The sequence below is a fragment of the Sparus aurata genome, chromosome 13 (assembly GCF_900880675.1).
Source record: "Sparus aurata chromosome 13, fSpaAur1.1, whole genome shotgun sequence".
Taxonomy (NCBI): Eukaryota; Metazoa; Chordata; class Actinopteri; order Spariformes; family Sparidae; genus Sparus; species Sparus aurata.
The window spans coordinates 29,994,804-30,009,783 of NC_044199.1; the positions used below are offsets into that span (position 1 = coordinate 29,994,804).

At 39.4% G+C, this 14,980-nt stretch overlaps 1 protein-coding gene across 3 annotated transcripts in view; it reads right to left on the reverse strand.

The window, feature by feature from the left end:
- larp1 (La ribonucleoprotein 1, translational regulator) overlaps positions 1-14,980 on the reverse strand; it is a 53,699-nt gene that overhangs the window by 23,372 nt on the left and 15,347 nt on the right. For all 3 annotated transcript variants that reach the window (XM_030438113.1, XM_030438114.1, XM_030438112.1), the window contains exons 2-3: positions 7,858-7,922; positions 6,050-6,115 (exon numbers count right to left, since the gene is read on the reverse strand). In XM_030438113.1, the coding sequence (XP_030293973.1) occupies positions 6,050-6,115; positions 7,858-7,922 (131 nt within the window). The remainder of the gene's footprint in view (positions 1-6,049; positions 6,116-7,857; positions 7,923-14,980) is intronic.

Here is a 14,980-nt window from a genome sequence, read left to right on the forward strand (position 1 = left end):
TCATTCTTCCCCCACAGGAAGGTAATGATGAAGCTTCTGTTACACTTTCACAACCAGAAATGAATGGCTGCAGGTAAAGTACGAACTACCAACCAACTAAAAGTCTAGACTACATAGATAATCTTTTCACTCGGGACACAAAGCAGCCAACAAAATGAGGTGGTAACTGACAAGACAAAAAGACAAATAGCTTTTGTTGCCATCTAGAAACACGCCAGTCTATCCTGCAAAACATGAATGAACTGAAGGCAGACATGCTATGGTGTCTTTACCCCTCAAGGTTTATACAGATATCAGGCACTTAAATTCTTTTAAGATCATTTTTCATTCAAGCACTGCAGGCGAGTATAAAAGGTAACAGTATATGTGGCCCTATGGAGAGGCAGGTTTTAGGTGGAGGAAGGTGAATTAAGTGCAAGAATGGAGTATTATATACAGACAATCCAAATGTGGATTTTTACAGAGAAGATCTTGTCTCATTTTGATAACAGGAAATTTAAAGATACATCAAACATGCATCAAAATGGAAGACTAATGACTTTTAAGGGCTTTTTTAGATGTCTAAAACAGAATTTCAGACATTTCAAGGTCTCTGCACAAAACCTGTTTTTATCGCCTGTGTGCAGTAAATATGGGTGGACACGAGTCTTTGCACGAACACAAACCTGCTGGCACTTATTGTTTGACAAAGCCAGTTGGTGGAGAAGGCAAATGTTTGATTGTAAAGATAGAAATCGTTACAAAGAGAAAGTTAGATTTGGATTGCCATATCTAACTTAATGCCATTTTCATCATCGTTTCCTCTTTAATTTATTTCTACTCGATTAATCAGCTACTTGTTTCATCTATAAAATACTGAAAGACAGTATAAAATCTACAATTAAATGACAGAAAGCATCAAATTCTCAATTCTGAGAAGCTGATCCCAGCAAAAGATTGATCATTCGTCAACTAACAAGCTAACTGTTGGAGCTCTAATTTAATCTGTCACGTCAAAATACTGCAAAATGAAAATTATAGGTTCCCACAACCCGAGATGATTATGGTGAGACTTCTTTTTTATTGTGTTGGACCAGCAGTCCAAACTCAAAATGATTCACGGTTTACAATGATAAAAAACAAAGCAAATCAACACATCTTCATATAATAGAAGCTGAATCCAACTTAATTAAAGACCAATTATGAAAATTGTCATCTATGCTTATTTTCTGTTGATTAATAAGTCTACCAGACCAGATTATTGATGCGTTATGTGTCCTGGTGTTGACATGTACCGCACTACAATACTTCTTTCTTTTCTGCTGCCAACTCAACACAGGAGTGATTTATAGACACAGCTGTCACACCAACAGGCCTCTCAATTGCGTTTTATGCTTTAAAAAGTTCTATCCGCATTTTAACTTATTCAAGTAACGGAATCATAGACACAGATAAATGTACTCTCAATGTACTCATTTTAAATCTTAAATAGTAGACTACTGGATATTTTATTGCATGAAATCTAAGGTCTAGCTTCAACCACAGCACCAAACTCTAAAGCACAAAACCCTGCAATCAAAACCCCTCCTTTATCAGGTTTCAGTGTCTATTTCCCGGCGTGTATAATCTGTGGAATTCAGCGATTGATTTACAGCTTTAAATGTTACGTGATGGACTGTGAACTCCAGCGCCCTAAGAATAGCAGCAGCACAGATCCATGAGTGGTTTAATGAAGGGGATCCCTAAAAGGACATCCCTTCCCAGGCCTTGGCCCCAGTCCACAAACTCCACCCCTCCCCACCTATGATTTCTGCCACCTGACCCGCCGGTTATTCCTGGCTCTGATGATGTGACCCACATTTTCCTGCTCAGGGATACGCTCTCTCCCGCAAGTACTCTCAGACCTGGCTGCCTAAAATAGGGGAGGTTAGCAGGGTCGCTCTCCCGGTGACACACTATCACCCAGAGATCAGGAATAGAAAAAGTCACCGAGGGGTCATTAAATGCTGTTGCTACTGTAAGGCGACACAAATTAGATGCATCCACTGTCGGACTGACAGCTGTGAGGGACGAGGTATATAGGGGAGAGGGTCAGTATGTTGGATGTAGGGTGACGGGTGCTATGGACACCTGAACTGAGTGGGTCTAGACTAGAGTAGAGCTCGTATGTGACAGGTGTTAAAGGCGGAGACCTTCCTTTTGATTTCTCCATGAACCCAAAGGTCTAGAACTTTCTGTCCATTTGCCTAAAAGGGCAAATGGTCACAATTCGTTTTTTTTTTTCCAGTAACTGGCTAACCACATGATCAACAAAATGTCTAAAGAATGTGAAAAAGGCCCATTACAACTTCCAAAAGTCCAACACGAGGTCTTCAAAATGTTCTTTAGTTCGACCAACAAAACCTAAAGATGTTAATTACATCTGCAACGGTTAGTCGAACAAATTTAGATTCCAACTATTTTCCTAATCGTTAGAAGTCAATTTTCATGTGAAAAATGTCAAACGTGTGCAGCTTCATTACACGTAAGAATTTTCACTTTTTCCTTGTCATTTATGATAGTAAATGACGAGGCTTTGCGTTTCGGTCTGTTGGTTGAAAAAAAGAAGCAATCTGCAGTATTTACTTAATAGATTTGATGATGACATATCAACACAGGTTGAGTAGAGTTAAGTAAGTTAGTATACCAGCAGTTATTTAGACATTTATATCCATTTAACAGAAAGGTTTTTTTAAGATTGACTTGAAGCATTTTGCCCGATCACTGCATTGACGTCGGAACATCGTTGTATTGTCTCCAAGCTGGCAGAGAGGTCCTGCCATAGTGGTGAGTCTGGACCAACTCTATCTTTTAAAAAAAGAAACAGGCAGTCCAGAAGACACAGTCGGCCAGCAGCAGCAGCAGACTGCTCTGTCTGGACTTGCCGTTTAGCTGCTGTATAATTACAGCCACAACCACTAAAATACCTATTGTAGGAAACTAAACACATCCACAACAGCAAAGTGGGGAAGGACAAGCTGAGCTGCTCTTTCTGATTGGTTGGTGATGATTATAATTTGTGACTTGAAACTACTAAGATGCTCTTTGTATAAACACCGTTGTCTGTTTCTCACTCCCGTGTTGAATTAGTCTTTTAAATGTAGTTTCTGACTGTTATAACCTGAAAAACAGAAGTATTTCCTTACTTTCTTTTCTGTCTCTACCTGCTTGCTGTCAACACTGTATGAAAGCAGCAAGTCACACATCCAGTACTGTCACATTCTGATTGCAGAGGTATCAAGTCAAAAGTATCTTTATATTTGATTTTGTTATGATCACTGAGCTCTTACTCAGGTTTTTGCATCCAACAATCTCCTGCAGACACAACAGTGAAATTGGCTTCCTTTTCATTTTCTTTTGCAAATACAGAATTCAGACTCAAACTCCTGAAAGCAAACAGTGTCGACATACAGATGATGAATTTATAATATTCTATCAAAGTATTGATATGCAACAGATTTGTAAAGCACAGCTTTAAATCTGAACCTAGTTTCATGCATTCGTCCCCAGGCACAAAGCTTGAGAACTTATAATCGATCCTACTCTGATTGTTTTGTTCAAGAGTATTTTCAACACCAACGACAAATCAGTTGTGTTTAATTAAGGTCCAACTTGGTTTAGCTGAGCTGATCTAAATGTATTTTTGGGTCAATGCGACGACTTCAGTTAGAGCAGGTCGCAATTATCAAGGTTGGTGCTCAGCTAACGCCGGCTAGCTTACCTCACTCACATGACATCAACTAGGGGTGTTCCAACAAGGGTACCTCACGATTCGATTTCGATTATGGGAGCTTCGATTCTTTGATTATAATGATCGTCGATTCGATTCCATTATTGGTGCCACGATTCTTCGATTATTGCGAACAGTGTTTTACAGGAGGATGATCTGAACAGCTGTTCTATTCACACTTAAAATGTTTTTTGTCTTTTCAATGTAATTTTCAATCTATGAAATCAAACAGTGCCTTTTTTTGCCAAGCTTCTCTCAAGTTTTACTCTTTCAAATAATCAACCATCTACAGAACTTTTCAGTACGCCATTTCTCTACTGCTTCTCATCATCATTATCATTAATTATTATTATTATTATTAATAATATTGTGAGCCTCTTATCGTAACAGAAAAATACATCATACAAACAGCAACTTTTGCAGCCTTGTCAGCCTGATGGCGAGTTATCACCTTTCTGTCATCACTAACATACTGTTAATAATCAAAGAAGCTCTGAGGCTTTACATTTGTTCTATGTTATAATACAAGATTTCAGCATTGAGACTCTCCCATCAGACGAGTTCTCACATGTTGACTAAACTCAATTGATAACGTAGCAGCGCGATGAGTCCTTGCTAGCTAAGCAGCTAAACGTTAGCGCCGCTCCGTGTTTAGATCCCGCCCTGTGTGGGTCACTACACTGTCATTGGTCAGGCTCACACACGCTGTTAACGATACCATTGGCTGTAGAGTGTGACAATCTGTCAATAAAGATCGGCCAACAGTTGTTCTCCTCCGATCTACATCGATCTCATAAGTCGCCTCTGTGGAGTTTGAATGACGGAAATCCGTCGTAGTGATGGAGAACTTTAATCCATCTGAACTTATTCAGTCTGGAGCTCCAGTACAGTGAGGTGAACACAACACAAACACAGTAGAGCAGAGTGGCACTCACACTCATCAGTGAGGGAGTTAGGGTGCTCCGTTTGTTGTGGTCCCACTCACTAAACAGTCCGGGCGGCGCGCGCCCTAAGGTTCCGGTTACGTGTTTTTTGTTCCGGTCTTGCGGCAAAGCATCGGCGTTAATCAATGGATGCCAAATCGTCACGTGACGCATTGCGATGCATCGCCACATCGATGAATTGCACCCACCTCTAACATCAACTGTCAACTGTCAGGCCGTCGGCAGTCGCCTCAGAATATTATCATAACGCACCAGTCAAATTCATTTCTAATGCTGTTGATGAACAGGCTGCAGGGCCCGAGGAAACATCTCTGCCATTGTTCTTCAGAGGTAAATATAAGATGTTTGAACTGGTGTTAGGGTTAGCCCAGCAGTAGAACAAAAAAATACATTTTCCAGTTTCTAATAAACATTTATATTAAAATCTGTTTATTTTGCTTTAATTCAAACTAATCTGTCCAGTCAAATGTGATTTCAGTAACTGTCAACAATCATAAATAACTGTACATGACTGTTGGCATGTGGGTTGTGGTAGCTAGCAAAATGCAAAGCGTCTGTCTGTGTGTCAGCTGGGAAGACATGTATTGATTTCTGCCTTATATTCCACCTCCGGATGAAACTACACAGGTGAGGGAGGACTGGATGGAAATGTCCTCTACAGTTCAGTATCTCAGCTAAGTTACACCAGCTTCTGAAGATCCAATCAAATCTGAAAGATATTAATGAAGTCCCTCTTATAACTCAACCTCGCCCACATATTCTGTCAATGGGAAATTTGTCACATTCCAGAGGATAAAGACGCTCCGACTTCCACACAGTGCACCTTATTAACCTTGATAACAAGCAAAACAATGAATCCCGACCAGGTCCGGAGGCACTATTAACGCATATCTCTTTTACAGATTTAAATTCAAAACGTATATCCCCTCCCATGTGTTCTCTGCGAAAAAAGTATGTTGTGTAGCCTCTTAATGCAACTATTCCCGTCAAAGCATCGACTCAAACGGACATAGAAAGGTGTCTGGTTTGGAGGACATCGGTGTGTATTCCCTCTGCAGCTTAAATTTACTGTTGTACAGTGAAAGCTGCTGCCGCAAAGAAGCTGACAGAATCTGAGTACATGTGGAACAAAATGTTCATTCTGGGAACGATTTCCACACTTTCACAACAGCCGATTGAACATGTGAGTGCATGTATGGAGAACTCGTTAGCTACTCTGCAGGAACCATGAAACAGCTCAATAGTCTTGAACTGTAACAGAGTGTTTGGACGACAGACACCACCTTCATTTCATCAGTGTGTCCTCTGCACATCCATCAGCCTGTGACTCGACACTTCTCAAACGAACACCACCTACCTGCATGTCTTTAGTAGCGATCTCCCCCGGGGTCGGCCAGCTGTTGGCGTCGCCAAAGTCTCCAACCTGAGGAACAAATTAAAAACAAAGCCGATATAAAAAGGAGCTTCAGAGAAACTAACACCAGGTTAACTATGAGGACAGATTATATCACACATTAAAGCTTTACTGCATTCTATAACTACAGCAGAAAGATATGAAAGTGTGTAAAGAAAAGCTCATCTTGTGAGAAAAGGCTGTTGGCCATTCTGCACATTCAAACAGTCAACTGAATAAGTTAACCCTTATTTAAATGTCTCAGCTGTAAAATCCTGACACATTCTCATCTTAATTGTTTTGTAACTTACCCGCTGTCAACACTTATTATCTTACGCGGTGAATTGCCTGTGATTTTGTCCGTTTGTGTCTGTTGTTTCTGCAGTTTACACAAAGGTGTCATAAAAGTTTGTGGTCAAGGTGTGGTTAACGACCGAGGAGTACAACTGCAGAGTGTCTCCCAACAACGGTAGGAAGTTGTGAATGACACACTGGAGGGTAGGGTTTCTGTGCTTTATCTTACAGGCCATTGGCTCACCAGGAACTAACATTTGCATTCCAGGAAGTGTGAAGGGAGGCTGATACACAGCTTCAGGCACGACAGATGGATATCAGCAGTGTGACTGTACCTACTGTCACAGTACATAAATAAAGTAAAGGTTTATCAGCTGAGTAACTGTAATTAAAGAACTGAGCTTCTGAAGCCATTTTGTTTAAAACCTACATAAATGGAAGCTTTTACTTTTCTGTAAATCTGTTTTTAATTCCTCTTATGTGATGTTGTTGTCTTGTCATACTTTTCTTTATATTATTCTTTTATTTCTCTTTTTATTGGCATTGCTTTTTTTCTGTGCCGTTTGATCACTTTTATTCATTTTACCTGTAATTATAAATGTTGACATTTTGTGTTTTACATTTTGTGTGCCTTCTTGGTTTAACTTCTCCTTAGACTAGGCTTCCTTGTTTGGCTCAACTGTTGAGCGTTTATTTTGTAATAGTTTCCTACTTGTCTCTCAAAGCACTTTGTAAAAGGTCCTATTTAAGTACATTTTGTTATTACAGCGCAAATACACACTGTTACTCATAACGTATTAAAAAACAAAACAAAAAAAGGCACCTTTTGCACATAAATCCAGAACTATTCAACTGTAGCTTGCAGGGTTTTTTCAATACACTCATCTTTTGTTTTAAGATTCTTAAATCTGCATGTTTTTCAGAAAGAAATGTCTTTTTATATCCTCCTAAACTTCATTCCTACACGTTAGTCCTCAGTGAACAAAAAAAATTATTTAATGTAACTGCTATTCTCTGGTTAATTTTGCCAATGTAATGAAAAACTAAATAATCCAACTGGAAGAGGAGGATAGGTTCAAGAACGACTTTTAAAAGCTACTAACTACATTCTACGGAACAATTTTAATATCATGATTACTGATTGTTTTAAAAGCACCAAACTGGACTCTGAAGAGACAATGATGAGCTACATGAGCTCTGTGATGCTCGAAATTGGACTGATGTTAAATAGAGAAATGTTGCCGAATCATTTTTCCCTTTCTGACTAATTCTGTCTGCAGTTTTCAACCCATCTTTCTACAAACAGAAGCCATGTTGGTGCCATTAAGTCCGTCTTATGAATCCTTTTTAACCTTAAAAGAAGATTAACTGAATATATACAGTACACAATATGTCAATATTGTGTTTATATTTTAGGCTATTACATGTCATCTATGCAGGGAATATTTTCTCATACAGACGGGCACACAGAATATTACCTTTCCTCCACGTCTGGCTTTCGGGGGGTTCCCTGCTCTCACCACCTTGGCGGGGCCAGTAGACTCTGTGGAAAACACATGAAGACGTCAACATTAGGAAGATATAGGATATAGGAAAGGAAGATATTACCTACTCGTCTGAAAATAAACACACGAAGGACGGGACACCCTTTGAAATTGTTCTATCTTTGTATCCCTCTATAGACATATACTGTCTTTAAAATAAGGAAAGACAACAGGTTTCCATCTGAATTAGCTGGAGTTTGGTGGGATGATTGTGATAATAATCAGCTGAACAGACAAAAGAAGCACAAGATCTTCTGTCTCAGTTCAGCCCTCGTGCGCTGACTTGCTTGTCTCAGTTTAATTCATTCGTTTTCATTATCTTTTCCCATTACTTGTCTTATCTACCTGTGCAGGTAGGCTCTTGATTAATGATCTGCCTTTATTTTGGCTTTAACTTCAACTCTCCTTTGCTTCACTTGCATCATCATTTTCAGATAAGCTACAACATTCGCACACAATTATTTCTCTGCCCCGTCATTACTGTATCCAGGAGGATGGACAACAATGGCTGCTCATTTCAACAGATAAACCATAAGATTGTCAGAGGTGAAAGGGAGAAACTGTTAATAGACCACAGAAACACTTCAGTGAAAGTTATAGTCAGCAAGAGGAAGGAAAGTCTGGTTGATGAAAAAAAATCATTCACGCAGGCACTTGCTCCTGTAAGTCAATTCAAGAATGATTAAAAGTAATCTATGAATCTTTTTGTCTATAAAATGTCCGAGAAGCACAACACGCAGCGTTTCCTCTCCATTCAGTCAGGAGTGGTGGAGAACCAGAGTAAAAACATTTCCACCACAGCTCGATAAGATAAAAAATAAGACCCAGTGCATAGAAGAAGCTTTTCAATCATGATCAAATAACTAATATAAAACTCGCCAAAACTAACAGGGATGGACGCGGAACAAATACCAACATTTACACCCGCCTACCACTACTGTAAAACAATTAAAGATAAAACACTGTCACAGATTCACAAGAGGCCAAAGTGACATCTTAAAATCTGCTTTGTTTAATCCACACGCAAAACTCAAATATGTTCAAATCAAAATTTTATAAAAGAGGAAGAAAACATCACGGAAACAGGAAACGCTTCATCCATTTCCTTGAAGGAAAACAATTTAGAAAACAGTTGGCCGTTGATTAACCATCTGTGACTTTAACTTTGCATTTTGTTAACTATATTACTTTTACTATCATGAGGTCTTCCTACACAAATACCGGATATTTAAATGGTGGTAACCTCGTATCCCTGTCATCTTTTAGTTTTTTAGTTTAAACCTTTGATTTAATTTGCTTTTGTGGGTGATAGAACGTGCAAGCCATGTCTTCAGCCATCGTGTCAGGGTCAGGCAAGTCAAAATAAACCAGGAAACCAATATGATCAACTTAGTGTCACAATCAGCGATAAAATTATTTAACATATCTAACACCAAGATAAAAACAGGGAAACTGCCCTAAAATCCAGACATATTCTCCAAACATGCACAGACAATCGTCAAAAAGTAGACAATTAATAAAACTCATAAAAACTCAACCTCACCTAACCTGACTTTAGGTACATCTGCATTTGTTTCTCCAGTAAGCTCTTATTGATTCTTTAATACGGCTTTGGAACTGGTTCAGTTCCACAGAAGTCCAGTACATAACACTGTTTAGATTTTAGGCAACAGATGACTGATCATCATTTACCGACTTCTGAAAAATATTCTAGACAACATAATTCCCCCAATGGAAACAGGCATTAATGTCAAGGGTTTGATACAGTTGGTTAACTGATCTACACTAGTCGTACCTGGTCATGAATCTTAATAGAAACAAACCAACAGACCAGATCTGAAGTCAGAGCCTCCTGTTGTCTCTGCCTGAAGTATCACCACAGTCCGATTACGAGGGAGTGAAAGCAGCTCACAGGGACTCCTCAGAGCCGTTTACACCAGAGAGCAAATCTCAGTAAGCTTCTTAAGGACGAACATATCCAGGGACGAGGCCAGAAAGAAAAAGGAGAGAGGGGAATAAAATCCTTTGGCAGGCTGCATCACTAACAGCACTGAGAGCTGCAGAGAACCAGGGTTGCATTACAGATGCAGCTGAAAAAATGTAAAAAAAATATATATATACAGTTTCAATACAAAAACCCGAAGCACATATCGCCATCCAGAGATCCAAATTTAATTTCTCACAGTCTGACGTGACGTCGTCAGATGTCTTGTTCTGCATGACTAAAAGTCAGATACTGAGTTTATGATAAGACAAGGAAAAGCAACTCATCTCATGCTGGGATACAACAGTTCTTCCCATTCTTGAGACTAAAAAACTGGGAGAAAGTTAGTAAAGATTGAATCTCTGAATTAAAACCCAGCAGAATATTAACAACACAAGTAAAAAAAAGTCAATTCAGCAACACAAGAAGTAAAGAAGAAGTTAGTCTTTAACTTTTCTGGCCAAAAGAAATTGCTGCCTTCGTTCTTCATTCCTGTTGAGAAGTCCAGTGAAAGAGTGCAGGGGGCCCAGTGAGGTGGATCAATGAAAGAGCATTTATACTGTACGTTTCTTACATACAATCCTTTGGGTGAAAACTGGATGTCACGTTTGCAGAGAGCATGACTGTATAACCACACTGAGAGGCTGGTTAGGCAGAAAGAAGCACTGTACAGAAGAAAATAAGGCTCCCAAGGTAGCAGTTAGTCACTACATGGAAATGTACGTACACAGAGTAACCAATCGCAGCTTAACACGACACAAAACAGTCTCCTGAAGATCTGCATACACAGAGAGCTGCAGGGTTTAATGTTTCTGATCATCAGCCCGGGTTTCTCTTGAATCTCGTTGTTTGGATTGTTGTCTTTCTATTTTGAGTATAAAGAGAAAAAAGATCCTAACCCGGCATATATATTATATTCTCTCGTCTGAATGAATGTTGCGGAATTTTTGTTTTGACTCAAGTTGAATATATTGATATTTGCCTGTTCTGAGGACATCAAACATTCCATTATGTTTCATTCACCAGAGTAACTGCTACCTGTAGCTGCCGTTAGCTGGTTAGGTCAGGTAGCCATGCAGCTAGCGGTACAGACTGGGAGCTCGGGGACCAGGTGAGTTCGGACATGTTAGTATGCTTCTGTAGATTTATTCTATTACGTAGACATCATGACATAAATCGTTAGTTCTTCACATTCTGTTGACAATTTTAGTTATTTCTCTTTCAACTCAAATTGAGTTGTTTGATCTTTAAAATGTCAGAAAATGTCGATCACAACCCAAAATTATCACGAGTGAAGAAGCCAGAAAACATTCACATTTATAAAGCTGGAATCAAACAACAATGTCGCGCTCAGGATGAACAGCTTCTTCAATTAATGCAACAGAAGCAGGGATGTCGTTGATTTAATTCCACACATTCTTCCTCCTTGTCAAAATCTGGTGACGACACTACAAACAATGAATCTCAGCTCCTGACTGTTCAGGTCAGAGACTGAGTTAAGCTAGTAGCAGCTAATGTAGTCTCTTGCCATCCCTTTTAAATTTAGAAGAGGCTCCAACTCTGACCCACTTCTTCAAACCAAACGCTGCAAAGCCGAATCTTGCGTCTGCCATGTCAATACATCTTCAGTGGCATCTCAGAAATGGGAAACATCACCTTACGTGGCCTCTGAACTTTGAACTTGAAATGTTTATTTTAACTTTGCGTCATGGTGTTGAGAAATGGATTAACAGAGAATTAGCTGGAGCTTCCTGACATTGCAGTTTTGACCTTTGCTTCATTTCGTTTGCTCAACACTTTCACAGTCATTTCTCTGCCAGGGATTTTCAACAGAAGCTGTCAAGAATCATAACATCAAATTAAGTGAATTTTCACTCACAATTCCTCAGATTATGCTCAAATGAAGTAGACACAGAGAGTTCAAAGGTTCAAGGATAGAAAGTGACAGTTGTAAGGTATCCTGCCCTCACATTTTGCAGATTTTCTCCCAAAACAACTGAGAAATGAGTGCAGTTGGCTTCCTCTTGGATTTTCTTTATAAATTACAATAATCCACACTGTCAGCATCTCATTCATTTTAAAGGATGTGTGTCTGGAGTGTCTTTTGTTGAAAGATCCAGAATTTCAGATCTGGGGATTCCACAATTTTGCATAAATATATTTTAATCTCTTTGCAGACGCAGCTCTCTTGGTTTTATCTAATTGGATCTCAACAATTGTTTTATCAGAAGGTGGTGTGAACTAAATCAAAACTGAAACATTTGCTTTGCGAAGCTGGAGGCTTAACTTCTTAACCTGTCGTCATTTTATTGGTAAATCAAAGCTTCTTATAACTTGGTGCCGTTTCCTGTGGTTAAACTCAAGATCTCACACTCAGAAAACATAATGTTGCTTCAACAACCTGCGGCTTATTCTAATCAAGGCTGATGGCTCCACGTGAACCTACCATTCAGCCAAAAAAGAAAAATTACAATGACTGGATTTTACAAACAGTAACCCTTGAGCGTTAGCTGGCCTTGACCTTCGACCACAACCAGAGTAGAGGTGCATTTCTAGTGGCACTTGTTCATGTGACTATTTTACCAGCTGGATTAAGATAAACCATGAAACTGTTAGGCTACTGCTTTAATTTCCCAGAAAATCATCAGATATGCCACCATTCTTTATCAACATAAATGCAGTAGGTTGCCAAAAATTTGCATTAGTGTTCTAAAAAACTTTGTTTATGAGCCCAAGTTCCAACCTTGCACCAAATGTCAGCCAAAGGTTGTCAGTTAGCTTATCGAGGCTCCTAGAACTAAATACTTTGAAGTCACTTTCTGGTGTGACCAGGTCTCAACAAACAAACAATTTTCAACTTCTTGACTCACCAAGCATCACAGCCAGAAGCTGACTGAGCTTTTGCAACAACAACATTAGTATGAACACGCAGTCACATCTGGGCCATTAAACACATATTTCACAGAGCAACAAAGCCTCCTGGTCTCCCCTCAGCAGCCTGACATAGAGAGAACTTTGTGCTAAATTAAGTCAGGGAACTCGAAAGAATTCCTCAAGTATTTATCCCCTCTTATCTGCTTAGTTTGAAAAAAACAAAAAAGTGTGACCAACAGTAGTGTGAAAGGTCAAAAAATGAACAGCACACTGCTGCTTACAGTGCATGACAGAGCATGTTTCACAAACACTCACACTGTATGTCAGGTTTATATTGTGACCTCCAGTTTATTGGAGCAAGGAATTAAAATGCACCCAATTGCTCTTTGAAATGTCTGTGATGATATCCTGTGAAACAGGTTTTGAATACAAATCACAGGAAATGGGATACCTAATGACCGGAAAGCTACTCTGCAGTCTTTCTGCCCCGTCATGATGACACAGGACTCTCTAAGGCTCTCTAAGGGCACACTTGCTCTGTACCATGCTGCAACCAGGCCTCAGCATAGTTACCTCTTGTACATATGCCATCGCATCGCAGCGTGTTTGCAGCACATGTGAGAACACCACAGACCACGACACTTTACTGACTTTTTTGTGGCCCATTTTGTGTCATTTCGGGCATACACAGCCCTCTCACACTCCTGGATTTATTGATTATGCAAGGCAGCGTATAATCATGGGCACCTATTCCAATCGTGCCAGTTAAATTAATGAATCAAATGTGCTTAAGTATCACTAATTAATACATGGTAAATTAATAGTTAATTAAACTTAAGTTAAAGTTTTAACAGTTAACTTATTGTTAAGCGATGAAATGCATGATTAAATATCTCGCAACTTTTTCATCAACATCAACTTGCAACATGACAACTTCTTCATTAATACTTGTAAAGCATGTCATTGTTAACAGTGAAATACTGATTACATTTAATTAACTACATTTTTCCATTTATCAATGGTGGTTACTTTTAAGTGTTACTAAGGCTGCAGGATATTAAAACTGACAATGTTTTGTTTTTTCTGCAATATGTTTTGCGATAAGATATAAAAAACATTAATTTCTTTCATTCAATGCATGCAGTGTCACAGAAGGCAGCAGTCACCATGGTTACCACTACACAGTGGCAGAAAGACTACTGAGTGCTAACTTTGTTTATTTTCATCAAGTCCTGTAATTTTAACATTCAGCTTGATTGAAGCAAAAACACAAAAAAAGCCCTGATTTAATATGCGCTACTGGTAATTGCATGTCCTATTGCGCAGGCACACATTTCAATGTGGATGCTGAAAATGATATATTGTACAGCTCTAAGTGTTATAAGAGGGTTTTTTTGGGTAAGAATCAGCTTCTCTCAATTGTGTGGGAAAATGATGCACTCCAGCTGGGGTGACCCTGACATTATACACACCATGTAATCATTTTTCACAGTAAACTAGTTAAAGCCGTGGTGGTTCATACAGTCGATGGCTTTATATCCTTTGAAACCACTTCTGAGGAACAAACGCAGAACACCACCAACCATGAATCAAACTCAATTGATTTCTGTTTTCTCAAAGTCCATCAGACTCTTCAACCGCTGTAATCAGTGGACAAACAGCCGGTTTGTTGAGCTCCGTCACATTCTGCTGATCAGCTGAGCCATGCCCTACGATTCCTCCACTCGGGGCATGCAGCCAATGTTCAGTGTTTATCAGATGATATCAGATGATAAGATAAGGTCAGAGGACAGTCTCCCAGAGCCATGACATCTGCCAGACTACAGCATTAGCTGCAGCTCCTCAGGCTGTCACACAGTCAGCAGCGCATTCAGACGAGACACTCTTCTAGAAGTTTGCTTCTATAGGCTTCTAAATGCTCAACATTTGATTTGCTGTTGCCAATAACCCTTAACCTGTCTAATCTTTAGTGCTTCCATTAGAGATCTCCATTTCACATTTAATACCCTAGCCTGAAGATACTCTGCGTGTATTTAAACCACAGCAATCCAGCTCCAGATGTGAGTCCTGCGACATAATCTGCATTTCCACCAAGCAGTCCAGTTCAGTTTGTTACACATTAGGATGGTTATTTGCGTTTCCATTGTCAAAAGTTTTGGATGGCACCAAAAAAAATTTGCCATCAGTGGTATAAGTGTG